General features: G+C 44.3%; 1 protein-coding gene across 3 annotated transcripts in view; it reads left to right on the top strand.

Annotated features, from left to right (window-relative positions):
- KHDRBS3 (KH RNA binding domain containing, signal transduction associated 3) overlaps positions 1 to 27,591 on the top strand; it is a 314,537-nt gene that overhangs the window by 176,262 nt on the left and 110,684 nt on the right. For all 3 annotated transcript variants that reach the window (XM_075920082.2, XM_075920081.2, XM_006123528.5), the window contains one exon: positions 17,458 to 17,574. In XM_075920082.2, coding sequence (XP_075776197.1) covers positions 17,458 to 17,574 — 117 coding nt within the window. The remainder of the gene's footprint in view (positions 1 to 17,457; positions 17,575 to 27,591) is intronic.

Raw genomic sequence — 27,591 nt, 5'->3', positions numbered from 1 at the left:
CAACTTTGTAATCAGAGTAGGCATTTTCTGTTCCTCAGAAATTGACTGGATGGTGCACAGTCTTTCAAAGGTGATGAAATATTCAATCTCTCAAAGGGGATATCTCCGGACTCGTCAAGAGGGCAGAGTCAGTCCCACCTGTTAATTTTTGGAGAGAATAGTCTTGCATGATTGGGTTGCTTACTCTTGAAGTCAAGTACAGTCAGTTTATTCTGTCTCTTGTTCCTCCTTCTCCTTTTGGTCTCATAGTTCACATTGTTTTAATTTCGCTGGGCAGCTTGATCCTGGGCAGCCTGGGCTTTTATCTCAAGCCTTGCTAGCTCCATTTGTCTGTTCTGCCTCCTTTGCTGTTTGGATTCTGTGCAGCTCCAGTTTCTTCTGAAGCTCTCTCACTCATTTTCCTGCTTATTTTGGGTAAGGGAAATAGAGGTAAACAGAAAATAACAAACCAGTCACCAGTTTCTCTCCCCTAAAACCACACTTAGAACACACTTAATCACCACCAGTAACGAGAGCAACCAGCGGTGCACATTTACCCTACTCGCTGCGCCGCTCTGACGAGGTGAGGTCACAGATGAACCATTGGGGTACTTCCCAGAGAGCAGAAAGGTGAGTGGCAGAGGCTTTGCCAGACCTCCGTGAAGCATCCCAAGGGGGCGTCTGTGATGTCCACCTGTCACATGGGATATATGATTTTGGTCCTACAAATGAACATTCGCCCATGCCCTCTTACTAGGTTTGTAGTCTGCCCTCAAGAAGCAGTCTATGCCTTCTCAGCTACTTCAGTTGGTATGGTCACAGACCCTGTGAGTGAGCAATGTGGATCACCACACAGTTGTGGAAGAACTGTTCATCCTGGCTGCAGTTTTGCCATTTTCCCTGGCAAGGTGGCAACTCCCTCAGTGCCTTGTCCAGTGGACAACTTTGAGACATTTCAAGTTTTGATTAAATGTGTAGGTCAGATGACTTCTCTTGCACTACCTGCAGCAGGAAGTTGCACAAGCTGCACCCTTTCAGACCTGTTTGACTTGTCTCCTAATGAGGCATTGTTGTTACCTGCAAAGGATGGTGGCAGACTCAAGCATCATTACTGGCCACCAGTGTTCCCTGTAAGATTTTCCACCCATGAACGGCATGAGCTTTGTTTTGTGCACCAGTACTGAATTCATGTGCACTTGTTTGGATGTGTGCCACTGTGGTACCCAAGTTATTAATAAATATCTTATAAACCTCGCCCTTTTCCCTCTAATGCCATGTCTCCTCCCCTCCCCTTGCCCTATCTGCTCCCCTGGTGCTTGCTGCTGCTCCCCTCTCCCACCCTCCTCTGCTGTCCTGGTTCCTACCTTTCTCACTCCCCTCAGCCCTTTGGGGACCTGCCCCCCTCTGCTGTCTCCTTGACCCCTACACCCGCTCTTCTCTTCACCCTGTGCCCACTCCTCCTCTAGAACCATTCTGATCATCTATATTAACACCTCCTTCTACCTACCCACCCTGCCTCTGTCCTCTGGTGCCTGTCCCCCCCCTCCACATATCTGCCCTTCTTCTTCACCCCAATAATACCCCTGCCACCTGCATTTTCCCTCTACCCCTGCACCTTCCTGGTGCCTCCCCTTTCTCTCACTGCTCCTGCCCTCCTTGCCTGATTTTTCTCCCTGGCACCTCTGCCTTCCCTCACTGCCCCCTCTCACTGCCCTCTGCCCCAGTTCTCCTCATGCCCCTCTGTGTCCTCACACATGTCTTGCTCCATTCCTTGCCTTCCTCATGCCCACCCCTCCTTTCAGTCCCTCTTCTCCTGGCACCCACTCCTCCCCTTCCCTCTTCCTCCCATTGCTCCTCCCTGTTGCTCTCCTAGCATCACCTTGTCCCCTCCCTTCTTCCATCCTCACTGACACCTTCTCTCTCCTCCTCCTTCCTGCCCTTTTCCTCATTCTCTTCTTGGCCCCCCAGCACTTCTCTCTCCTCCAGCCTGCCCCTTGGTGCCTGCCCCTTTCTTCTCCTGCCCAAGCTCTCTCCTCACCTTTCAGCACAAGTGCTTTCTTCTCCTTGCCCCCGATCCCCTTAGTTCTCCCCCTGCCCCTTCCCTAACTTTCTACCTTCAACGTGGAAAGCAGTTTGTGGGGGCTGGAGCCGGGGCCACGGTGCTATTTTTAGTACCACAGTCCTGGCCTCAGCTGCTCGCAGGGTGGGACCGTGTGCCGAGACTGGAGCAGAGGATGCCTGTGGTGGTATTTTTAGTACTGCAGTCTTGGCTCCAGCTGGAGTAAAGTGGCAGCCACATGAAGCCTGTTCCAGCCTGGGGCAGTCTCACAAAACAGCCTCACCTCATGTGCCACAGTTCCAGGCAGAGCAAAAGGGCAGCCACCCATCGACCGGAACCCACCAGGCCACTGGCTGCCGCCGCCACCAGTCACTTTCCATTCCAGAAAGTGACCTAAAATTTTTAGTGTGCGATCACACAGGCATGCAGTTTACAAGGAATACTGCTGGCCACATTCAGAAAGGCAGATATAGAAAGTGCCTCCCAAAAGCTTTGGATACTGATATCAGGGTTGTACAGGGCCTAGCAAAGCTTTTGATACGGTCTCCCACAGTATTCTTGCCAGCAAGTTAAAGAATGGATTGGATAAATAGAGAAGTGGCTAGATTGTCTGGTTCAAAGAGTAGTGATCAACGGCTCGATGTCTGGTTGGCGGTTGGTATCAAGTGGAGTGTCCCACGGTTTGGGTCTGGGGTTGGTTTTGTTTAGGGATGTTAAATTGTAATTTATCAGCTAATCAAGTAGGTGATGGAATTTTCATCAACTAGTTGATGGGGGAGCACTCGCTACCCTGCTGCGGCTCTTCAGTTTAAATGTAGTAGCTCATGTCGAGTCACGTGCTGTGCTTTATCACTCCTTGCTGTTCCAGGTGGCTCTTACTATATTTAAAAGGCTCTTACTATATCTGTTGCCTCCTCCCCCCCATGCCACGGAGACCGTGCTGGGGGGGATCAGCTTTTTAGCCGGCTCCCCCCCCCTCCAGCATCGGCTTCTGCTTGCTGCCTCTGATGTAGAGGCACCAATGCGGGGATGGGGAATGCAAATAGTCTACTCGACTACTCTTTTTTACATCCCTAGTGTTGTTGAACATCTTTATGAATGACTAGATGAGGGAATGGATTGTACCCGCTGCAAGTTCACAGCTACCTCTAAGCTAGGGGAAGAGGTACATATGCTGGAGGGTAAGAATAGGGTCCAGAGTGACTTGGACAAATTGTAGGATTTGGCTAAAAGAAATGTGATATTCTTCAAGAACAAGTGTGGAGTCCTGCACTTGGGATGATAGAATCCCAAGCATTGTTGCAGGCTGGGTACCAATTGGCTAAGCAGCAGTTAAACAGAAAAGGGACCTGGGGATTACAGTGGATGACAAACTGGATACGAGTCAGAGTGCCCCTGTAGCTAAAAAGGTTAACTGCATATTGGGGCTATAGTAGGAACATTGCCAGCAGATCTAGGGAAGTAATTATTCCCCTTTATTCAGCACTGGTGGGGCCACATCTGGAGCATTGCGTCCAATTCTGGGACCCCTATTACAGAAAGGATGTGGATGCATTGGACAAGGTCCAATGGAGTAAAACAAAAATGATTAGGGGGCCGGAGCACGTGACTTATGAGGTAAGGTTGAAGGATTTGGGCTTATTTAGTCTACAGAAGAGAAGAGTGAGGCAGGAATTTGATAACATCCTTCAAAGAAGATGGAGGGAGACTGTTCTTAGTGGTGATAGATGACAGAATGGGGAGCAATAGTCTCAAGTTGCAGTGGGGAAGGTCTAAGTTGGATATTAGAAAAACACTGCTTCACTAGGAGGGTGGTGAAGCACTGGAATGAGTTACCTAGGGAGGTGGTGGAATCTCTATCCCTAGAGATTTTTAAATCCTGTCTTGACAAAGTCCTGGCTGGGATGACTTAGTTGGGATTGGCCCTGCTTTTAGCAAGGGGTTGGACTCGATGACCTCCCAAGGTCTCTTCCAACCCTTCTATGATTGTGATGGTTCTTAAGAGGAGCTCTTTGCCTGAACTTTTCCTGCAGGTGGCTTTGGAAGAGTGTTCCAATGCAGCATCCAGCATAGCCACATCTTCGGTGATTGTGAAGGTTCTTTTGAGTCCATTGAGACTCATGGACTTTTAAGTCCACAGGGATCATTGTGATCATACAACCTAATGGTGGGCAACCTGTGGCCCATAGGCTGCATGTGGTTCATCAGAGTAAGCCGCTGAAAGGCTGTCAGATTGTATACGTTGAGCCTGTAGCTATGACTGCCAGCAGCTCCCATTGGTTGGGAATGGTGAAGCAGTGCCAATGGATCTGCCAGTGGCCCTTTCTGAAGATGTAAAGTAAGCAACCTGTCTGCTGCCCTGACAGCAGTTTACCTTGTTGAGTCACATGCCCATCACGGGTATAACCTTTTTCTATTTTTATCAAATCATGTTGCTCATTTCAGTCTAGGGATGTGAAAGGTATCCAGTCAATGGGTAAACTTACCTGGTGATGCTAACCGGGTAATGGTTAATTGGTGCCTGGGAGCAGCCCCCCCCCACTCGTGGCCTGCCCAGGGCCGGCCCTAGGTTTTTTGTCACCCTAAGCAAAATATTTTTTGGCCACCCTTCCCCCCCTTTTTTTTGGTCTGAGGATGTGCGCACAAATGCAGTTTGTGTGGCTTCCTGGGGGGGTGGGGTGCATGCTTCAGGGGGAGCCCAAACCTTGGGGCATTTTCATCTCCTAGGAGAGTGCCAGGGACTCCCCACATGAGGACAATGGAAGGGCAGGTTCATCCACAGCAAGTCAGTTAAAGACTTCCAAAGCATGCAGCTGTTCACATCACCTAGTGCTGGAGTCCCGGTCCCACTCCTTACTCTACAAAGGGATTTATTATTAGAAACCTAATAATCACTCCGACTCCAACCCCAACACATAAACTGTCCAACTCTTGGTGTCCATGTACAGGAATCAGCCTCACTATACAATGCGACAGTTCAAAGGGATTAAGAGAACTTTTGTTTCAACTCCCCAGCTCAACTGTCCAGAAGAAGACCGGTACCAGACAACAAAACCCCACTAGCCTAGGACCTATTCCATGAGCACAGTCCTCTGCTTTCTCCTTCAGGGACAGACCAAACAGTCTCTGAAGCAGGGTGGATTGATTTCAATAGCTTTGATTTAAATCTCTAATTTTAATCATGATTTAAACTAGCAAGCAGAAAACCTAGGTTTAAATGAGCAATTAATCATTTAAATTATACTTTTAAAATATTTTTCCTAAAGGATGGTTGAGTCTTATTGATTAGCAACCTTTAAAACATGTTGATTTACATATAAATATAACCTTTATGCCAAATTTGGTGCTTCTATTTACTAACCAGGAGAATACACTCAGTACAGCTAGCAACTAAATAAATGCCCAAATAATTGTATAACTTACATGTAATCAGATTCTTAATTTTTACATTTTTATTCTATTACAAAATGGTGTATAATAGGAACACTTAAGAGACAGATTTTTACCCCATTTATTATTTGCTAAGTGGTCGCTACTTTTTTTAAAAACATATGATTTGCATCTACTTCTATCTGGACAGAAATTCTATTTAAAATAAACAAAACCAACATTTAATTTTTGTATGAAATAAAACTACCTTAAATGTGAAGGACACAACGAAGTATCCAAACACATTTTGCACCTAAAATTAATTTATTAAACAAAGGAAATATCCATAGTGATTTTAACAGATCGAATCTAATCATGTTCTTCAAGATGTTAGAATGCTCTCATAACCAGTTTTTTACTGAGAGAAGAGGAAAATAAGTTTTTCTGGTTTGTCAACTCTGTTTTGCAAGAGTGAATGAACTAATCATTGAGTTGAACTAGCTGAATAAACCAAAGTAATAAAAACATTCTCTCTTCACCTGCAGAAGAAGTTACTGCTGATGTAAACACTGGCTTTGGGTACTTTCACTAGTGAACTGGTAGAATTTCTTTAAAAGTTGACAGGAGACATGTTCAATTTAGTTTTTAAATTTGATTCACAAGTTATTTAAATAGGTTATTATAAATTTAGGCAATTTTTAATTTAAAGCTATATTATTTAAAACAAAGCCTATTTAAATGAGATCACAATTCCAATTTTAAGAAAGCTCTCTTGCCCCAGACAGGAAGGGACTTGGGACACAGGCACTGGGAACACCAGAGTTCCCCTTCCTCAGACAAAGGGAGAGGGAGAATCACCTAGGTCCAAGGCAGGGGTGAGGTTGTCAAGACACAGCACAAGGGGGCAGAGGTGTGTGTTTGGGGGGGGGGGGGCGGAGGGTTCAGGGCCCGAGTGTGTGTGTGTGTGGGGGAGATTGTTTAGCGAGCCGGACAGGAAATGAGGATCCGGGGGGGGGGGGGGAAAGAGTGGGGAGAAGAGGAGACGGGTCTAAACACGGTTGCAGTGGGCCAGGAGGTGGGGTTGCTGGGCAGAGGCTGAGCCAGAGGAGAAGAAAGGGGGTAAGTAGCGGGAGGGGGAGGTTGCAGGACAGTGAGCAAGGGGGCATAGGCCGGGGGGCGGAGGGGAGTGACAGCTGGACAAGGGGAGTTAACAGGCAGGGGAGTTGTGGGGGAGAGAACACAGGCAGGGGGACCAGAGAAGGGGAAGTTGCGGGGAGTGTGCGTGGGGTGGGGCACACGGGTGGGGGGGAGTCTGCAGTCATGAAGGCGAAGAAGAGGCCGTTGGGCTCAGCCTCACCAGCCGCGGCTGCTCCACGCCAGCCTCCAGGAAGCATGTCCCAGGGCTGCTCACAGAGCTCCTGGGGCCAGGCACAGGTTCTGAGCAGCCGGGCGCAGGGCTCCTAGCTCGGGGCAACCTCTGCGGGGCCCCCCGCTCGGGGGATGGGGCCCTGCCACTGCTGAGGCCCAGTGCCTGCCGAGCCCCTGAACTCTGTTCCAGTGAGCTGGCTGCTGGGAGTAGCCACCATGGCTGTGGCCTGCCCTACCTTGCTGGGCTCAGCGTCACCAGCCGTGGCCTCCCTGTTCCGGGGCCAGGCACCCTGCCCTCCCAGCACCCCGGGGCCAGGTGCAGGCTCTGAGCAGCCAGGCACGGGGCTCCCAGCTCGGGGCAGCCTTTGCGGGGTTCCCCGCCTGCTCCTCCTCAGGCCGGAATACCACCCCTGGCAATGTGCCGCCCCTGGGCCTGCCACATGTGGAGGGCTGTTCCAGTGGGGCTGGGAGCCTGCCATTGGCAGTGGTGGCAGCTGCAGCTGCAGCCCCAGCCCTATGGCTAAGATCCCACTTGGTTAATCGATTCATCCTGATTTGTATATTCCTATTTCTTTCCTTAGTCAGTTACGCAACTCAGTGTCTCCTGTTCTGTCTGAATATTTTAACACAGACAAAAAGAGGAAGTAGAAAAATGTGCTGTACAAACCAGGAAAATGTGTTTATAAAACCACATTGGTGCAGGGAATCAGGGACAGATAAATTAGAGATTGCTTTGGAATATTTCTTAAAATTGATTAAATCTAAAGTTGATAACATTGCTTTAAGATTTGTTGCATTTAAAGCTATTCTTACCTGATACCCCCAAGTGAAGGGGGTGCTACAAATTGGGTGCTTGCTGTGGAAGAGGCAGAGGAAACTTTTCGCACAGGGTTTTCTGATATCAGACTGTTCAGAAACAGTGAGTTTCCAGTGCTGAATAAACAAATCATAATTGTACTGTTTCAGAGATCCCAAATGTCAGAACCTCTTAGCAGATGACCTAATATGCCAGAAAGCATCCTGTAGCTTTAAAATTGGCTTGTTAGAGATTTTGAGCAAGACCATTTGGTCAAGTGTTTATATACTTTCGTTAAGCATTTAAGCTCATATATAGCATTCTCAAAGATTTGTCGTGATGGGGATAAACAAGGATTACTTGTCTTATGTACATCCCCTTCCCCATAATTTGTTTTAAACTTGCTTTAGCATTGATATTAATTCCTTGGTAGCTGAAACTCGTACAGCAGATTAAATGCCTACGAAAGGAAAGTCCTTTGTAGTCTTAACATAAAATAGGGGAAATCTTCTTTTTTTTCCCCCCACTTAATAAATCCACAGATTCATGATGTTGGATACTCTGCTTTAGACGGACTTCGAGGCAGGTCATAGGTGCCAGTCAGAGGCAAGAGGTGTGACCCCATTTCTGGAAAATCCAACAGATTTCACCTGCCTCTCCAGCTGGAGGCAGACCAAGGTCCTTCCCTCCCCAAGCAATAGGAACTAATCTCTAATTTGGAAAGGCATTCTCTGACAGAGAAATGGCATCTTTTCTTTCAATGTTACTCTGTGCGAGCAGTTGCTATGCAGCATCCACAGTGAGGAGAAATGGGGAGGAGGTTTAAGACCCAAAAACTGTTTCTTGCATCTCTCCTGCTGATTTAAGTGTCTGCATAGAGATGTGAGTCTGTTCTTTGTAGGCCTTCCTCCCTCCCTCCCCCTGCAACCCTCAGTACTCAGGCAGAGGCAAGGGTTCCTGCAGCCTCAGGCCTCAAGCAGGAGGGCTCCCAGGAACCAGTGGCAGCACTTTTACATAGCAACATCCCCTTGGCATCGGACCAGCAAATGGTAATTCCTTCCTTTCTCCCACATGCAAAGAATGTAGCTTGGGATTGACTACCAAAGGATCAGGGAAGCTTCCCACTCGATTTCTGGGGCCAGTGCTCATAGTCTGGACTGTTGACTACATAGCAGCTGCCCAGCTCCTCACCTGCAGCTATGGTAATGTCATTGAGCTAAGGAAAGAAATTTGGGACAAAACAAGGAGTGTGCGCTAAGGGGGTAGTTAGGCCCAACCCTTCTGTCTGTTCTGCAACATGCCCCCTCCGTAGCCAGCAGTGGTTCATATACTCACTGCTAATACTGTCAAACCAGCACTGTCTCCCAGTGCAGTAGGTGGACCAACAGACTCCCTTTGAACCTCCAGGACTGGATCCTGGCTCTTTTGGGGTAAGGTCAGCCTGTATTTAGGCCATAATCAGGAATCTTCCTTGAACAAAGCTTGGGAAGCTGGGAATCTCTTGTGCATCTACTCTAGCAATACCTCCAATCAAAGTCTTGTCCATCTTAAAACTGGAAGGTTGCTATCATGGGCACATAGCTACTGTCACAATGATATGGCTCTCTCTTTCTGGGGAAGAGGCAGATCAAGGGTAGGTAAAGAAACAGGTGTCTCAGACACTTTGACCCTTCAAGTTGTCCCAGCATCAAACATGAGCACACAAGTGTCCCTCAGTCTCCATCTTTTGAAGAACCTGGAGAGTTTGAATTAAAGTGTGTGGAGAAACTTCTGTTGGAACGACAAGAATGGTGCATATATCATTTCCTTGGATAAAATTATAGACTTTCTAAGCTTATGTTGTTCAGTAGTGTGCTGGACAGTAAAAGCAGCACATTTGGGGGGGAAGTGTGAACTAGGGAACTTGCTGGTTTTGCACTGCAGTTTAATGAGTGGTTAGAATGCACATGTATTAGGTAGAAGTGAATTTGCATGCTGAAGGCTATGTAAGTGTAACTGCCACTGGCTGGATTTGAACCTGGGACCTCTGGAGTGGAGTATAGGAGTCTCTATCCTCTGAGCTAAAAACCAACTGGCTCTCAGCCCATGCTGTAGAGGTCTTTTGGTCTTAACTGTTGCTGTAGTCTGGGTGCCACTGTGTGGTTACCTCACTAGGTGTGCGGGTTACATAAGCAGGCCAGAAGTAGCTTTTCTGGTTGCAAAGCAGTATAAAAGACACATCAGATTGTAGCATTAAAGGGACACTGCTTAGCAGTCCAGATTGTACCCTGGGTAATACTACAGTGGTCTAATCACTATATAGGATATGTCCAGGCAGGCATAATTTCAGCCCTCTCCTGGCATGAAATCTAGCCTGGACATCAAGCCAGTTAGAATACATAAATACAAAAATCTGCCATCTAATGTTCCAACTACTTCCACATACTTTTAGAAGCAATGCTTAAATGTGTGGACAGTATTGAAAGTATGGTTCCTCTCAACCTATAAATAAATCGCAAAGCCTAAAGCTTTCTTACTAAAGAAAAGAAGGAAGTGTGAGAAGACAGCCATCCTGGGTCTTCCTTAAATGGGAACAGTAGGACCTGTGTTTTCTCTGCAGACACATCACTGAATATTGCTCAGTCAGGAAAAAAAAACCCACATAGAAGGCTGCAAAGCAGTTGTTGACATCCATTATCTCAAAAGATCTACAAAGAACTAAAAACGGAAGGTGGAGACCTTAAAATCCACACTAGCTGCTATCAGTGAAGGGGACTGCAGGACTTGAAGAAGTTTTGAAAGGTGTTTGTCTCACAATTCAAGAGTCTTCTAGAGGCTTCCTAAACTTTTTTTGGTCCTGCAAGTATTTCATGAAAGTGCTGCTATTAACAGTTCTCAGAAGAAGTCTCCTTTCCTTCCCAAGTAATCTTCTTATCAAAACCTCATTTAGTCGCTTATAAATTGTATTACCCAAACAAGAAGTATACTGCAGAGCCATGGTTTTGTGAAAGAGACAGTTAACAGTCACATCATAGTCTCAATCTCTGAGTGGGGGAAGTCATTATATCCTATACAAATTTCTTTATGGCATGTAAGATCGGAGAAACCAAAAAAATTACCAGATAGTTTATTCTGTCTCTGGTATAGTGGTCTCCTGTGACTATTCTAAGGCCTTGTCTATAGTTACCGGGATCGATCTCCCAGAGGTTGATTTACCAGGTCTAGTGAAGACCCAATAAATCAACTTCTGATTATGCTCCCATCGACTCTGGTATTACACCAAATTTATAAGAGTAAGGAGTTGATGGGGGAGTTTCTCCTCTCAACCCTACCCCAGCCTGCTGCAGTGAAGAGCCACACTAACTTGAACTAAGATACGTTGACTCCAGCTACACCATTAAGATATCTGGAGTTGCTTATCTTAGTTCAATATCACCCCCTAGTGTAGACTTGGCCATAGTGAGCCAGTGCTCACATGAAGTCACTACGGAGCTTCCTCTTACTCCTCCAACTGTCCTATCTATCCATCAGAAAATATGTTTCACCCAAAAAGATTCACAGGTCATTCAATTGGTGGATGAATCCAAGCAGACTTAGGTTAGATTCTTCCAGTAGAAGAACCAGTCAGGACAGTATCTCCACAAATGCAGGCCTGATAGATAAGGTGCAGACCTGGTTCATGTATTGTCCAAGGGATCTGGTCCAAAGGTGATCAAGCACAGCATAAACTGTTTAGTGGTCAGGGAAGGCCAGTTGGTCCCAGAGTTCTGCTCTCTTAATATCCCAGCCATGAGGGCAATTCAGGTCTCTGTTATGATCATCACATGTAATATATCAACAAACACGGGAACAAGGCTTACAATCCTTGAAAGAGAACCTCAGCTCACTGATGACTTGGCCAAAGGAAAATTGGCTGCCTTTGTTGTTTTTTCCTTGCATTCATTGTGGCTGACTAGCTCAGTAGGCAAAAGTTAGATAATCTAAAATCGGAAAAAGAGCTGGAGGAGTTGAATCCATTGGTATAGGAATTTAATCTCTCAGCCACAGATCTGTTTGTCTCCCATATGAACCATTAATTTTCAGTGGTATTCTTTTATCAGTGGAATAAAATCAAAGCAACACATGGTTTGTTGCAAATATGAGCAAAAGAGACACTTATTTGCCTTCCATTACTTTTCCTGTCTTTCCCGATTGCTATTGAAGACCAGTAAAGAAATGTTATTGGAAATTCTGGCAGCCCATGATTGTTTAACCATATTGACATGATACAAAAATCTTTCTACTCAGAAGTGGTATCCTATTACAAGGGCCATCCTTAGTGAAATAGACAAGAAGTGAATTTCATTTTACCCAAATATCCAGTGTTGCTCTCTATTATAGCAGTATGTCTTCTACGTCCTCCTGATATGCCCAGGTTTCTTTTACAGGATATTACCTGGTTCTCAGCGACATTGCAAGCCTTCCATTTGAACCTATATAGGAGTCCTATTGCTCTCTAACATTTCTGGTCACAATCTTTTCTCTTCAGTATCTTAGTTGGAGCTCTCTTTCTGACCCCTCAATATTGCACCTTTCATAAAACTGAAGTGGTGCTCAAGATTTGACTTTTTCTTCAAACTATAAGAGAAACTCTGCTCTCTGTTGGAGTAGAGTAAATTAGTCTTCCATGCATCAGCACAGCTTCTTCTCACCCCAAATTGAAACTGTGGCTTGCTTTAGGATGCCTGTTGAGTTGAAAAAACATATATCCACCTCACTACTCAAGCCAGAAAGGCAAATGTTTTGTTTATACTTTATATCAGAAGGAAAGAAGGCTGTAGAATTCTCATTACTTCAAGAAAGGAAATGTTCAGGTAAGAGACTGGTACATTGTTTTCTTATTAAAGGGGTGCTGTGGTCAGATAAGACTTAAATCTATATATCTAACCCAAATATACTTTTAATTGGGGGGTTGTGCAGAAAGTAAATCTGTGCAATGAGGTCAGACTGATGTGCCTAATTAGTGTGGAGACTTATTTTTCAAAATACATTGAATATATTTAACCCTGACATTTTTTTTTCAAGAGGAAACTTATCCTTTAAAGTGATTAACTGTTCTTCGTTAACCTAAAATGAACAATCGCCTTGTATTTTTTTCACCACTCTAAATACATTTTAAATGAAGTTATCCTGCTGTTAAATATGACCTTCAAAGTAGGGGTGAAAATAGCTTTGTTCTTTTTTGCTGCTTTGATGTGTGTGTGGGGGGGGGGGGAGGTCTGAAAGCTTTAAAAATTGTCCTTAAATTCATTATTAAAAATCAAAACTATCAGGAAAAGTAAAATCTCTAGTCCTTTCTGATTTTGTTGGAAGTCTCGGATCTCACATTTGCATTTGATTTTTTTTTTTTCTCAATTGTAGAGGGAGGCATTTTGTATATTTAACAGGACGTATTTATCATGCTAGATGCTCTGCTTTTGCTAAGTGTCCTGCAAGTTTTCTTGAGCAAGAGCTGAAGAATTTCTGATGGTGTGAGTTGGTAGTTTGTCTACAAAATCCAAAATGTTAATCCATGGAGAAGGTATAACCCCCTCCCATTGCTGCATCACTAATTGCAATGGCCCCTCAACCTCATGGTCATAAACAAGTTTAGAGGGTGAGAATCCCAAACTGGTATGTGGTACAGCTCTATAGGCAAACAATAACTTCTGCAACAGTAGGTCCCATTCACTGGGGTGTTCATTAATAAATTTGCTCCAAAATTCCTATTAAATTTCTTCACCAGGCCATTCGTCTGGTGGTGGTAAGGGGTGGCAACCAAATGGTTCACCCCATGAGCTTTCCATGTTATCTGCCAGGAAATTGGTTCCTAAATCCATAAGGATGTCTGAGGGCCAGTGTACCTGGCAAAATATCTGTTAGTGCCTGACACAAGCTCTGAGCTTTAATGTTCGCTAGACCTAGTGCTTCAGGCTGTCGGGTGGCAAAATCCATAAAAGTCAGTGTATTCTGGTTATCTCTCTGGGTGTCCTTTTTAGGGAAGGGACCCAGAATGTCTATAGCCACTCCCCACAATATAGCAGGAAAGAGGCCTTGTCCTGCACTTGAGGCATTCCCACCCACTGGCACGCCACACAAGACTGCACATGGACATGTCCTTGCCCATCCCCACCTAGTGCAATGGGTCTTTGGTACCATCCCAATAGGTCTTTGGTACAGTTCACTTCAGCATGGCCACTAGAGTGATCATGGGCTAAGCTCAAGAGTTTTATCCTGTACATAGTTGAAACTGCCAGCTGTCTTTGAGGATGCCAGTCCTCCTTGTGCTCACCAGAAAGAATCTTTGTATAAAAATCCTCTTTCTACCATGATCATGAACCTGTTAGAAGACCAAAAAGGTGGTGGGTCACTCTGTGCCACCATCCAAGCTCCTTGAGGTTCTCATCTGCTTCCTTTTTTGCCTGGAACTGCTCCCTAGCATCTCTGGAGACTGTATATGACGCACAAGCTTTGGTTTTAACTCTTATAGGCAATTTAGTTAATTGCAGGCTAGAATGTGCAGAGAAGATTAGTACCCCTCCCATTCATCACAATATCTTTAACAAGACTTCTTTTTCTTGAGTGTTTTTCAGGCATTTAATTGAGTAACAATCGAAACCAGAGTCTTTTGCCTGGATCCTCTGCTACACTGGAGCTCTGCTCAGCGTAGCTGGGTATCTGAGCACAAAGGTGGGTTTAAGTAATTTTGTGTTCCCATGTTTCACAGAGGCTTTTGAATGGGTGTTCGGTCCCCACTGTAAGTTAGAGTATGATCATGGATGACTTCTGCACCTAGGGAAGTAGTGGAATCTCCATCCCTAGAGGTGTTTAAGTCTCGGCTTGACAAAGCCCTGGCCGGGTTGATTTAGTTGGGATTGCTCCTGCCTAGAGCAGGGGGCTGGACTGGATGACCTCCTGAGGTCTCTTCCAGTTCTATGATCCTATGATTTTACAACAAGTATGTACAACACCATGGATAAGGGATCTTGACTTTGATTTGAGCATTTGGAACTATAGCAATCATTGAGAGGTTGATTTATGCCTTGGAATATATGGGTTCATAACTTCTATTGATTCTTGAACAAAGATGTTTTTCCAGACAAGTGTTTCTCAGGCATTTTAACTTTAATAGGAGCTGAAACAATAGTTTAATTTGGGAAATTAAAATTTTTAGAGAAATTCATAGTATTTTTTTAAATATATGAACAGGGCAGCAAACTAGATTTTGGGGGAAAAATACAGCTGTAGTCTGTTCTACACTTGGTCTTTGGCAGTGTTGTAGGAAAGGTTCCTTGAGATTGCATTTTACCTGTGGACCCTATGTTAGTTACTCTAGCACCAAATTCAACTTTCAGAGTTTTAAGTTGTCTTCAACTGTTATCTTCAAGCCATCAAAACTTTAAAGATTTTCAGCATGTATTTGACAGTTCTTTTTATATGAATTTTAATGTGTTTAGAGCTGTTCAGAGCACAGAGAGCAGTTGCTTAATCTGACATAAGGGCATAGCTAACAGTTCCTTGTTCACTAAATTATATGTTGACTAGGAGATGATGGTGCCTATTTAGCTTGCACACAATGACTAGCTTATCCCTTGAGGCATGTTGCAATTTAGTAGTGTAGCTAATTTATTTTTAGTTACGTTAGTTCTGGTTTGTTCTGCTGATTTTCTCCTATGTGAATATTGCAGAGGTTGGAGAGTAATGTATTTGAGGTAGAATTGGCTTGTCTCCGGATAAAGTGTATTGTTTTTCTTCTTTTGAGTCTAATGCCTGCTAGTAAGGAGAGCCTAGTGATTAAAATGAGTTGGAAAAGCTTTCTTCCTTCAAAGGAAAGTGAAGATCAGTCAATTAATTATGCATTAAAATTACCTGAATTCTGTAAATAGTAGTCACTATATAGGGTTATGCAGGAAAACTACAAAAAAGTAATCGCTTATGTTTTTATAAACACAATATACTAGTCAATTGACAAAACTAATTTTATCAAATGGTATTGAGAGAGGAATTGAGGCTAAATATTTCTGATTGGTATTTTGGATAAATATTTAAGTTGTCTTCCAATTTGTGATAAAATAAGCACTTGACATTATGAAATACAGTTCAACATTACTTACTCTTTAAACATACATTAAACATTTATTTATAATCACTTCCTTTAATAGCTTACCTGGCTTTGTTTAACTGCTCTATTTCTACAACCAGGGCCTTGTAATCATGGGGTATGGCTTGAACTATTGTTCATTCTATTAAACAGAAACACAGACTTTTTTGCATGTTGAATATAAGGCTAATCTTTTTGAGCAATGGTGATTAACCAAAATGATTAAATCTGTAAGGAAGGGATCAACTAACTGGCACTCTTTGAATGTATAAAGTATTGAAGACTGGAAGCTTAAGGCTATGGAAAATTTTGCAACTTTTGTTTTGTTTTGTTAAAGATTTCTAAAATCTTTAACTAGAGACAGATTGAGCTTTCTGGTAAGATGTATTTCACATTCATATCTAGTTGCAGTGTGGGAGGTCTGGGTTGGATATTAGGAAAAACTATTTCACTAGGTGGTGAATAGGGTTGCCTGGTGTCCGGCTTTCTACCGGACAGTCCGGTGTTTGTGCCCTCTGTCTGGTAGAAAAATTCAGAAAATACTGGACATGTGCAATGTCCAATATTTTCTGAATTTCCGGCTGGGCGCCGGACGGAAGCCTGGTGGGGGAGCAATTAGAAGCCAGGGCCGCGATTAGCGCTGGGAGCCCTGTGGTCATGTGCAAAAGCTGGGCGGGGCAAGGGCAGTGGCTGGCACTCCCAGCCACTCCCCCTGCCCAGCTTCTGCATGCAACCAGAGGCTCCCAGCACCAATTGCGGCCCGGCCTCCCAGCTGGGAGCCTCTGGTTGCATGCAGAAGCCGGGTGGGGAAAGCGGCTCCCAGGCACTCCCCCCCCCCCCCCCCCCCCTCCACCTGGCTCCTACTAGCAACTAGAGGGAGTGCCTGCTGGGGGCGCCGGCTGTTGTACTCTGGCTGCTGCCAGTGGCTGCACCTCCTCCCCCCCGCCAGCTCTGCTTCCTGCCCTTTATTCTGACTCGGCATGTTAAATCTGTTGATTATTAGTGCTCATCTTCTTATGGAGACTTTTTTTGGTGGGAAGGGGAATAATTCATAAATATTTTTCAAAGTTCATGAGCTACTTGTTCTTAAAAGACTTGATTGGTAGCTTCTCTTATATGGTTGAATGTGCTTCTGATTGAGTTTTATATTGAATTGTGCTTTTAGACAGTGGTGAGACAATGGAACTGTCTGTTCCAAATATAAAATAATATAGTTGAATGTGAATTGGGTTATCTTTGTAGTATTTGAACGTTCTTCTGTATATTGATGTTTGTAGGTTTCTGTACAGTGAAAAGTCACTGAAATGATGGTATCTATTAGGGATATGAAAGTGTAACCATATAGATGGTTAACTGATGGACCTGGGCTCATCAGTTTTCTTGCATGGTCACATGCAGCCCCCTCCCTTCTCTGCTGCTGCCTCTGTATCAGACTCCTAATACAGGAGCCAGCTCTATCCCTGGGGCAGCCTGTGTTGGCTCTCTGGGACTCAGGCCCCCAGCCCTGCCCTCCTCAGGCAAATGCCCTGGTCCACTCAGGGGCCGGGCCCACCTGTATTAGGAGTATGTGCAGTTTTAAGCCAGCTCACCATGAACATTGGCTCCCAGAGAACCACCTATTCCACATATGTTTATTTAGGACCGACTTTTATAGACATTAACCTTTTTGTTTGCAACTACATAAAATACTGTTTAAGCAACATCTTTCATACCTTGCTGCAATCTTGCATAATCACAGTTCCTAAGTGTTACAGTAAAAAAAAATGTATTTTTGTTGTTTTCTTACAGTTCAACTTTGTGGGAAAACTTTTGGGTCCACGTGGAAATTCACTGAAACGTTTACAGGAGGAAACATTGACAAAAATGTCTATATTGGGAAAAGGTTCCATGAGGGACAAAGCCAAGGTAAATCAAATAGCTGAAAAAAATTAGTGCATGGTATATCATGGTATGTAGCTTCCTTTAGTCTTCCTAATAAAGTTGGGAAAGGGGAAAAAGCTAAGAATAAGAAAAAAAGAACATAAAAGAAAGCAGGTGTGGGCCAGATGCAGATATGTATATGGTTTTCCATTCATAGTCTTGGGTTCTGAAGTGAACCCTACACAGGCAAACCCGTAAGCCCATGAAGATACTCAGTTAAGTCAGTAGTGCTCAGCACAGCCTTGTGGATTTTTCCACCATGGAGCTTATCTCAGAATTGAGGACTAAGTAATGAACTTTCCAGATTCCATTAATGTCTGAGGAATACTTGAATCACAGACAGATCTAAAACTTGTAACGTGTGTAGTCATTCAAAAGTATTTGAAATAAGAATATTCTATTTTAAACAAATATAGCAGTAGGAGAGAAACAGAGGAAGTTGAATCAAAACTAAACTGTCTCAAAGGAAGTAGAGGAAGACTTTACCACTAGCATATTATGATGGAGAGCCTTCTAGGAAAATAATTACAGATACTATAATGATGGCCATCAGAAGTGCCAAGGTAGATGGCAATGTGAACGACACTTAAGTGTGGTTGTGGGGGCTAGGTTGTCTTTTAGGAACATTTTTCTTTAATATAAGTAGTCAACATGTAACATGCATATTTCTACACAATATTGTTTGCATAGTCTATTTTTTAAAAACAACTTTTGAATGATTTTATTTGCAGCTGGTTATATGTATCATGTATAGGTTTTATGGTAGCAATTTAAAATATACGGCTTATTAGTATCTTATTAAATGCTGTGTACAATCTTCAATAAAAACACATTCTCTATCAAAAGTTCACAATTTAGTTATGTCAAGATAAAACAGATGGATGAAGCAAATGAGCGTGGGGAGATGAACAAAAGGGTGAAACCAAGTTTACTAGGAAAATATGGATTAAAATATTGTCTTTCTGGTTTGATTCTCGTATTTTGGCAAACTTTTTCCAGTCTAACTCTTATTTTCTTAGGGAGCAGATGCTTTCTTGGCATTATTTTTGTTCATTGGTTCATTCGTTTTTGTTTACCAATGTATCAGCAGGCTTCCTGGGTCAACGTTTAAATGACCTATAATTCCCTCTTCTGGCTTCAGTGTTTTTAACAAAACTAATGTTGGTCTCTACATGCATAAAAGCCATTTTGATTCATGTCATTGTAAGAGTAGTATGTTTTTGTTGTAAAGAGAAAAGCCTTAACCTGAAGATTGAAACCAATAACCATGTTTCTGAATTTGTGGGGAGGGTGTCTAAATCAGGTATTTAGTTAATGTGCATTTCTGTTTTAAGGAAAAAAATATTTTACATTCCAGATATCCAAGGTCAGGGACTGTTATATTAATACTAGCCAATAGCCTATCATAAGATGGGATTTTCGGGGGGTCTCCTCCACGTCTCTCTCTCTCCTCCTTCTCCTCCTCCCCCCCCCCCCCCCCGCCCAGCTCTCCTGTGTGGGAGTAAATGGCACAAGCGTCCGTTTGGGCACCGCGCTCCCCGTGCTGCATGGAGAGCGTGGAGCCCAAACTCATGCTTACACCTCTGGCTCCTGTGCGGCGGCCCGGTTGAGCAGCGCAGAACTCAGCCAAGCACCACGGCGGGAGGCAAAGGGGGGTGAGGAGGTGACGTCCACGGTCAAGGGGCGGGGCCTGGAGCTGCTGTCAGGTCGCACATCACTGCTCCGCCCCCCTTCGCCTCCCACCGTGGTGCTCAGCTGAATTCTGCACCGCTCAGCCAGGCTGCCGCTGGGGAGCAAGCGGCGGAAGCGTCCATTTGGGCTCCCCTGCAGTGGCCCGGCTGAGCAGCGTAGAAGTCAGCCAAGCACCACGGCGGGAGGTGAAGGACGTGACCGAGGCTACAGTGCCGCCCAGAGGGAATAGCCAGCATTTCAGCGTTAGTCACAGACATTGAGCTACTATATATATATAATATATAAAATATGATGGAATATTTGGGGCCAAAGGTGTTAACACAATCCAGTTGCTATCCAATATTAAATAAGATTAGACTTCAGCCTCATTATCATGGCGCAAACACCATAAAAATCCATGTAACCTTTTATTAAAGGTATAAAGAAATGTAAAGTTGTACAACTATATTTCAAGAGGTTATTATGATAAATATATAGTGTCTCAATTTACTTTAATTATAAACAAAAAGGAATAAAGCAAACATACAAGCAAAATGGAAAATGTTCATGTCTTCCATTTTTTCCCTTATCCATACGTGTAGTCCAAGCATCCAAATAAGTCTATTTCACCTCTGACCTATTATTCTCCTTTATTGCTCCTTCGCCAAGGCTGTGTCCAGACTCAGGGGTTTTTTCGGGAAAAGTAGCCTTTTCCCGAAAAAACTTCCCCTGCGTCCAGACTCAAGCTGCGTTCTTTCGAAATAATAGCGAAAACGCGGCTTTTCTTTCGATTGCGGTAAACCTTGTTTCACGAGGAAGAACGCCTTCTTTCGAAAGTTCCTCTTTCGAAAGAAGGCGTTCTTCAATGTAAATAGGGCTTCCTCGAAAGAGAGCATCCAGCACTCGCTGGGTGCTCTCTTTCGAAAAAGCGGATTGCTCTTTCGAAAGATCCGCTTGCAGTCTAGACGCGATCTTTCGAAAGAGGCTCTTTCGAAAGATGCTTTCGAAAGAGCCTCTTTCGAAAGAAGCCTGCAGTCTAGACATAGCCCAAGAAGGAAGAAAATAAGTGAAGGAGCCAGAAAGTCATACCAACGTAATCAGAAGTCTGTAAGAAGTCTGTAAGGACCTTTCTCTTTAGTCTGGTTCCCAACTCTCCTCCCCTTCTCACAGTGATTTTAAGTGTCTGTTCCATCTTCTGCAGGATCCCTATGGGATGGAAGTGGTAAAAGGGGCCAAGATGATCTTTCTTACCCATGTACCTATTAAATTCAAGTAACTTCTAAACCTCTGCTTAGTTCAAGGCTTTGGAGAAAATGTCTAGAGTCAAAATTAGCTTTCACTTCGATATTGAACAGAAACTATACCAGAGGTAGGCAAAATATGGCCAGGAGGCCAAATCTGGCCCGCCAAGCTGTTTGATCTGGCCTGCATCCCATTCTGATGCTGCCCTAGGCCAACCAGGATCTGGGGGCGGGGGAAGCATGCAAAGTTTCCGCACAGCACCAGAGGGAACTGCCAGCTGTTCAGAACAGCACCCTCTGAGTGCTGCACACCCCTGGACAATCACCTGAGAAGTGGAATTCCAGATTCTTCGTTGGGTGATGTCCCTGTGGGTGCTCCACTGTAGGTGGAGCCGACCCTCCTCCCTTCAGTTCCTCTTATAGTGCCCTTGATCATGAACAGAGCTCCCTTGCTACTTCAGGTACTTCTGTCCTCACAGAAAAATTTTCATTCTCTTGACTACCTTTTGACCTTGTTCAGTTACAAATCAACTTGTTGCATTCTTCCCACTTCAAAGAAACACAACAAAATGGGGAACACGCTGTTCCTCAGTGATAGCTGCTTCAGCAACAGCATCTCCTCTTTGCCCCAGCCTGCTACACTCTTCCAAAAAAAAAAAAAAAAAAAAAAAGGCAGAGGGAAGATCAAGAGCTCATACAACAGCAGGCTTTATACACAAGCTTGCTGATGGTTGAACTAAGACACCCCGAGTACCAACAGCTTCCAATATGCCTGGCTTGCAGGGGTTTAAGAAATGCTCCAAGTGCAATGAATTCATGTCAGCTTCTGATATCTATAGCTACTGTATTAGATGTCTGGGGGAGTCCCATACCCCCACAAAAATGTGAGCACTGTTGAAGCTTGTCGTCCAGGGTGACAAAAGATCTGGAGCTTAGGCTCTGCATGTCTCTTCTCGAGAAGGCTTTACAGCCTGCGGGGGAACTATCACTAGTTCAAATAGCAGACCCTCCAAAGCACAGATCAGCCTCTCTGATGCATCAGAGGCATCAAAAGACCAGGGTCATAGAATACTAGGACTGGAACTTCACCCACAAGTGTTAGATTCCATTTCTCACAGTTGGGGCTATCCAATGACAGATCTCTTTGCAACTGTGAGGAATGCCAAATGCCCTCGTTTTTGTTCCTGGGCAGGACTGGGGAAGGAATCCAGGGAAGATGCATTCCTGATCCCATGGGACGAACCGATTTACTATGCTTTCTCTCCAGTACCACTGATTCTCAGAATCCTGCGCAAGATCCACTTGGACGCAGTCTGAGTCATTCTAGTGGCCCCATCCTCGTCCAAACAGACCTGGGTTCCATACCTCCAGTACATGTCCATTGAGCCCCCCACCTGCTCCCTCAGTGGTGTGATCTCCTTTTCCAGAATGCTGGCAAGCTACTGCTCCCAGACCCATGCACCCAGACCCACACACCCTTCATCTCCATGCCTGGCTCCTGTCTGGTTTTGAGGCACGGAAATCGCCTGCTGGGAGCAAGTAAGAAATGTCTTCCACAGCAGGCGGCAAACCATTAGAATAGTTTATCTTCAAAAATGGAAATGATTCACATTGTGGTGTTAGAGGTAACTCAAACCGGACAAAGCTCCAATCCATGCAATCCTGGACTATTTACACGGCTTGAAGAGTGACGGCCTGTCTATATCTTCCATAAAAGTACACTTGGCAGCTATTACTGTCTTTCATTACCACATAGAAGGGTCATCAGTGTTGGCACATCCCGTGATGAAAAGATTCCTTAAAGGCCTCCAGAACATCTACCCACCTCATAGAACACCGATGCCCTCATGGAACATGAATTTGGTTCTGGAGGCCCTTATGAAACCTCCTTTGAACCTTTGTCCCACATGCCCACTATTACTCCTCACAATGAAGGTGCTTTTTCTAACGGCCATCACTTTCACAAGAAGAGTCAGCGAGTTAGGAGCCGTAATGGTGGGTCCATCATACACGGTCTTCACTAAAGATAAAGTGACTTTGAGACCACATCCAGCCTTTATACTTAAAGTCAACACCTGCGTTCATGTTGAGCCCATAGTGTTACCTGCATTTTTTTCTAAAGCCATATACATCGGCTGCACACACCATGCTTTGCACCCTCGATGTCAGAAGGGCTTTGGTATTTTATGTTGACAGAACTCAGACATTTTGCAAGTCCCCACATCCGTTTGTCTCTATTGTGAACTATTCTGGAGCAAACCAATTTCCACACAACGCATTTCCAAGCTGATAGTGGTTTACATCCTCCAGTGCTATTCCCTTAGTAACAAACCACTAAAGACAGCACCAAGAGCAAACTCTACCCGTGCTACAGCAACATCCATAGCATTCCTTAACAATGTGCCTCTCAGACATTCATCAGGGAGTCCCCTGGTCATCAAACCACACGTTCTCAAAACATTATGCCATCATGCCCCAACTGGCGGCAGACACATCAGTAGCCACGGCAGTTGAGTCCCACCAGCCACATCAAGCACTGCTTTATAGTCACTTAGGGTAGGTCTACACTACCACCCTAGTTCGAACTAGGGTGGTAATGTAGGCAACCGGAGTTGCAAATGAAGCCCGGGATTTGAATTTCCCGGGCTTCATTTGCATCTCGCCGGGCGCCGCCATTTTTAAATGTCCGCTAGTGCGGACTCCGTGCCGCGTGTAGCCGCACGGCACGGAGTCCGCACTAGCGGACATTTAAAAATGGCAGCGCCTGGCGAGATGCAAATGAAGCCCGGGAAATTCAAATCCCGGGCTTCATTTGCAACTCCGGTTGCCTATACATTACCACCCTAGTTCGAACTAGGGTGGTAGTGTAGACCTACCCTTACAGTGGAGCACCTATGGGAACATCACCTGAGGAAGAAAAGGAAATTACTCACAGTGTGCAGTAATGACTGTTCTTTGGGATATGTGTCCCCTTGGGTAATCCATGACCCTCCCTTCCTCCTGCTACTCGGAGTGCAAGTGCTCCACGGTAGACGAGGAACTTAGGGGAGGGGGCCGGGGCATGCTCAACAGTCAAACTGCCAGCAGCGCGAGATGCTTGCTGTGCATTCACGGCTTAACTGCTATGAAAAAGTCTCCGATCCTGTGTCACCGGAGATGACCTGTCACCTACAGTGGTATACCCACTGGGACATACACCTTGAAGAACAGTCGTTACTGCACAGGGTGAGCAACATACTTTTCAATCCCTTGTTCAGCTTCTCTTTAAACCCAAGTCTTTTACATCCCAGGTAGTTACTAGAACTAGCAAGTTTATAGTCTCTGTCTGCCTTCTCCCCCTTCTCTGTCCTTTTTAGAGCTAGTCTACTTTAATTGGGTCAGAGAACTCTGTGGGTTAGTGGGTCAGAACTCTGGGGGGGGGGGTATGTCTACACTACCCCGCTAGTTCGAACTAGCGGGGTAATGTAGGCATACCGCACTTGCAAATGAAGCCCGGGATTTGAATTTCCCGGGCTTCATTTGCATAAGTGGGGCTCTGCCATTTTTAAAATCCCGCTCGTTCGAACCCTGTGCCGCGCGGCTACATGGGGCACGAACTAGGTAGTTCGAACTAGGCTTCCTAGTTCGAACTACCGTTACTCTTCATTCCACAAGGAGTAACGGTAGTTCAAACTAGGAAGCCTAGTTCGAACTACCTAGTTCGTGCCCCGTGTAGCCGCGCGGCACAGGGTTCGAACGAGCGGGATTTTAAAAATGGCAGAGCCCCACTTATGCAAATGAAGCCCGGGAAATTCAAATCCCGGGCTTCATTTGCAAGTGCGGTATGCCTACATTACCCCGCTAGTTCGAACTAGCGGGGTAGTGTAGACATACCCTGGGTTATTAGTTAAGAAGTAGAAGATCTGGATACATCCCATCTCTGTCTGATTTCAGAGGAGGGACTGATCCTTGATTTCCCACATACTGCTTGGCTACTCTGGATAGTTTTCTTTGTGGTTTTTTACTAGAAATTCTATCCTGAATCTTCCTAGTGAAAATTTTGTTGTAATATATGTATTGTCACTGGGATTTGGGATCATGAAAGCAGTGCCTGCCTGCCCAAATGTTGCTAAAGAAACCAGGGGAAAGATCATTTGGGAAATCTCACCCCTAAAATAAAAATCAGGACACACTATTAACCACTGCCAGGTTAATAAAAGAAAAGAAAAAACTTTTTATTATTACAACAATATTCCTGTTGCAACATAATGACTAGATAGGGAGGTAACAAAATATACTCATGGAGAAACTCCATGGGCCTAGAACTTAGTTGCAAAGAAAAGCCAAAACATCTTGTAAGCAGTGCCAGATCTCAGATCCCATACCCAATCCATAACACAATAAAACCTAACGAAACTACCTAAACTTTACCCTACTTACAGAAAATGAAGAATGATGTCTTGGAGAGAGAGAGAGACATGCTTGTCCCTCTATGTAGCTGCAGAGAGCTCTCTCAGAGAGACAAAAGGGAGAAAAGAAAAAAAAAAAAACCAAATTCCTTTGTCCCAGTTGGAAAAGTCCCACCTACATTCCTACTGGTCACTCCACCTGGCTAGGTGTAGTTAACCCCTTAATTCCCAGGCTGCTGGCTAACCCTCATAATCATGACACATGGTCTGAAAATTCTTGTAATGTTCCTATTAATGATGCCACGAGCCAGAGGTATTAGTTTCATTTTCATGGTCAGCAAATTCAAATAAAGAAAATAAAGCATTTATGTATACTTACTTTAAGTCCTATAACGATAAATAGGAATTTTGTTCTTGTTTCTTAGACCTTCATGATGCTTAGCAATATCACATCAATTTTTAAGAAGTACGTAATTTTTGTTGAGTAGAGTGTACTGGAAGATGGGATGGCAATTTTCCCCTAAAAACTTTACACCGTACCACTTGAATATTGTTGAAGTCATAATTTCGGGACCTTTTGCTGCTGATCACAATTTTGCATCTTTTCAAATAGTGGATTAAGGATGGATGATCCCTAAATCTGTTCTTGGTGCATGTTTTTGGGGAGATAAAATTAATATTTATCTTCCTTTCTAAAGTACATTAAAATGTGTGCATGAAAAGCACTGTGTGTGTTAAGTGCCAAAACTGTTTGTCTTAATTTAACAACCAGATTCATGACTTAATGTATACAAATGTAATATTTCACCTATTAGTTATAACACAAAAACTAATGGATAGTAGTGATGCTGTTGAAGAGATTAAATAGTAAAACTTGTCTGTCTGCTTATTAAATCTATATTGAATTGAAAATATCTGTAAGGAAAAAGATCAAAGTCTCTAGGTTTAAACTTTCACTAGGGGGCTGCACCCCCTGCTTGCTGTACTCACCAACCCTCCCCTCTCTGTGGCTAGGTGTCTAGCTGGGGTAAGGATGCAGGAGCAGGCTAGTGGTAGGTGTCTGGCCAGTAGGGTGGAAGCGGGATCAGGAGCAGGCTGGGTTTGCAGGGTGTCAGTAGAAGGGGTGGGTAAGGGAACAGGTTCTTGGCTAGAGGTGTATGTGAGGCGGCTGGGGCTGTGGGAAAAGGGGAGGCCACGCAGCTCCCACCATCCTGGAGCACTGGGGAGGGGGAAGGAGGAAGACCTCGTGACTCCTGCCACCCTGGAGCACCAGGAAGGGGGAGGCCGCATGGTTGCCGCCACCCAGGAACTCTGAGTGAGGGGGCTGGGAGTGCGGGGATGTGATGAGTGAGGGGGCTGGTTGTGTGGAGTCTCAGGCAAGGAGGTGTGTGAGGGGGGAGGGGGCTGGGGGCATGGGGACGGGGGAGGCCACGTGGCTCCCACACCCCCCTGAGTGCTGGGGAGGCCACGCGGCTCCCCTCTTCCTTCCCCCCCCCCCGAGCACTGGGTAGGCCACGCAGCTGAGGGTGGAGGGGTTGTAGGATGCAGTGATGTGGTGATGTCACTCTGTTGTCCCACAGGAATTTTCTTTTTTTTAGAGATTTTTCCTAGGTATCATTTTAAAATGTAAATTACATTGTTTGCAAGGAAAGCATTTATCAGTGGGGGTATGTCTAGACTGCATCCCTCTGCCGGCAGAGATGCAGATTAGGCAGGTCTACATTGCTGACAGGAATACAGTCTAGACATACCCTTGGTGGTTATAGTCCTATGTGAGCAATCTAAGTGCAATTTTATTTCAAGAGTCTAAAGCAGCTCCCCCAAACCCATGAAAGGTCTAATACATCCAGCTTCTGTGCACCCTTGGTGTTATCTGCTCAAATTATATTTTTGAATCTTTTAGCCAACAAATTTCCCACGGCTGAAATTTTTAGAATATGAGCCCGTCTGTATGATCAAAAAAGCTTGCTTGTTGTAATCTTAAACAGACTTCATTTAAATCTACTTGACAGCATTTTTAAAATTAGTCTGATTAAATCTCTTTTGTACTTTAAACCTGCTGCCACCTAAATAATCCCATATATTTTATCATCTCTTCCTTCTATTAAGTCATGTAGCGTCATGCAGGATTATTCACTATCATATGTTTTCCAGTAATGTGTTCACTCTTAAATTATTCAAGAACTTCTGCTGTTTCCTTAGGGAGAATATTATACAATCTTTTCATTCTCAGTTAAGTTTGTGATCTTCAGTTTAAATTTCTCAATTTTTAAATTAATTCATCCTACTCTCACCTATACCCTTTACAGGCCGCAATACCCTTAAACAGAAATTTTCATTAACATTTTGAGAAGTCTGATTTGTTCAGCTAGTTTTGTGGATCCATTTAAAAAAAATTCCTTTATGCATTTAGGCATATAGCATTTGGCTTCTTAAAACTAAATCAATATGGGAAAATAGCTAGAATTTTACATTAATCGAGGGAGGTTTTACTTTCTATTTTTGTGGCTCTTTCATCATTTATATTGACAAGATGATGGCTAAGGCTGACAAGATTCAGCCAACTAATTACGATGTGTTAATTTTCCTTCTCTGAACGCTCTATCAACTAATCAGATTGCTTTGCTTTTCCAACCATTTTTGCAATATTCATATATTGTGTAAATTTGATAACAAATTACCTACAATAAGTTAGAATTGAT

The sequence above is a fragment of the Pelodiscus sinensis genome, chromosome 2 (assembly GCF_052426305.1).
Source record: "Pelodiscus sinensis isolate ZL-2025 chromosome 2, ASM5242630v1, whole genome shotgun sequence".
In the NCBI taxonomy this organism is placed as follows: domain Eukaryota; kingdom Metazoa; phylum Chordata; order Testudines; family Trionychidae; genus Pelodiscus; species Pelodiscus sinensis.
Note: the sequence above shows the minus strand (reverse complement) of the source record. Positions and strands in the feature narration are given on the sequence as shown.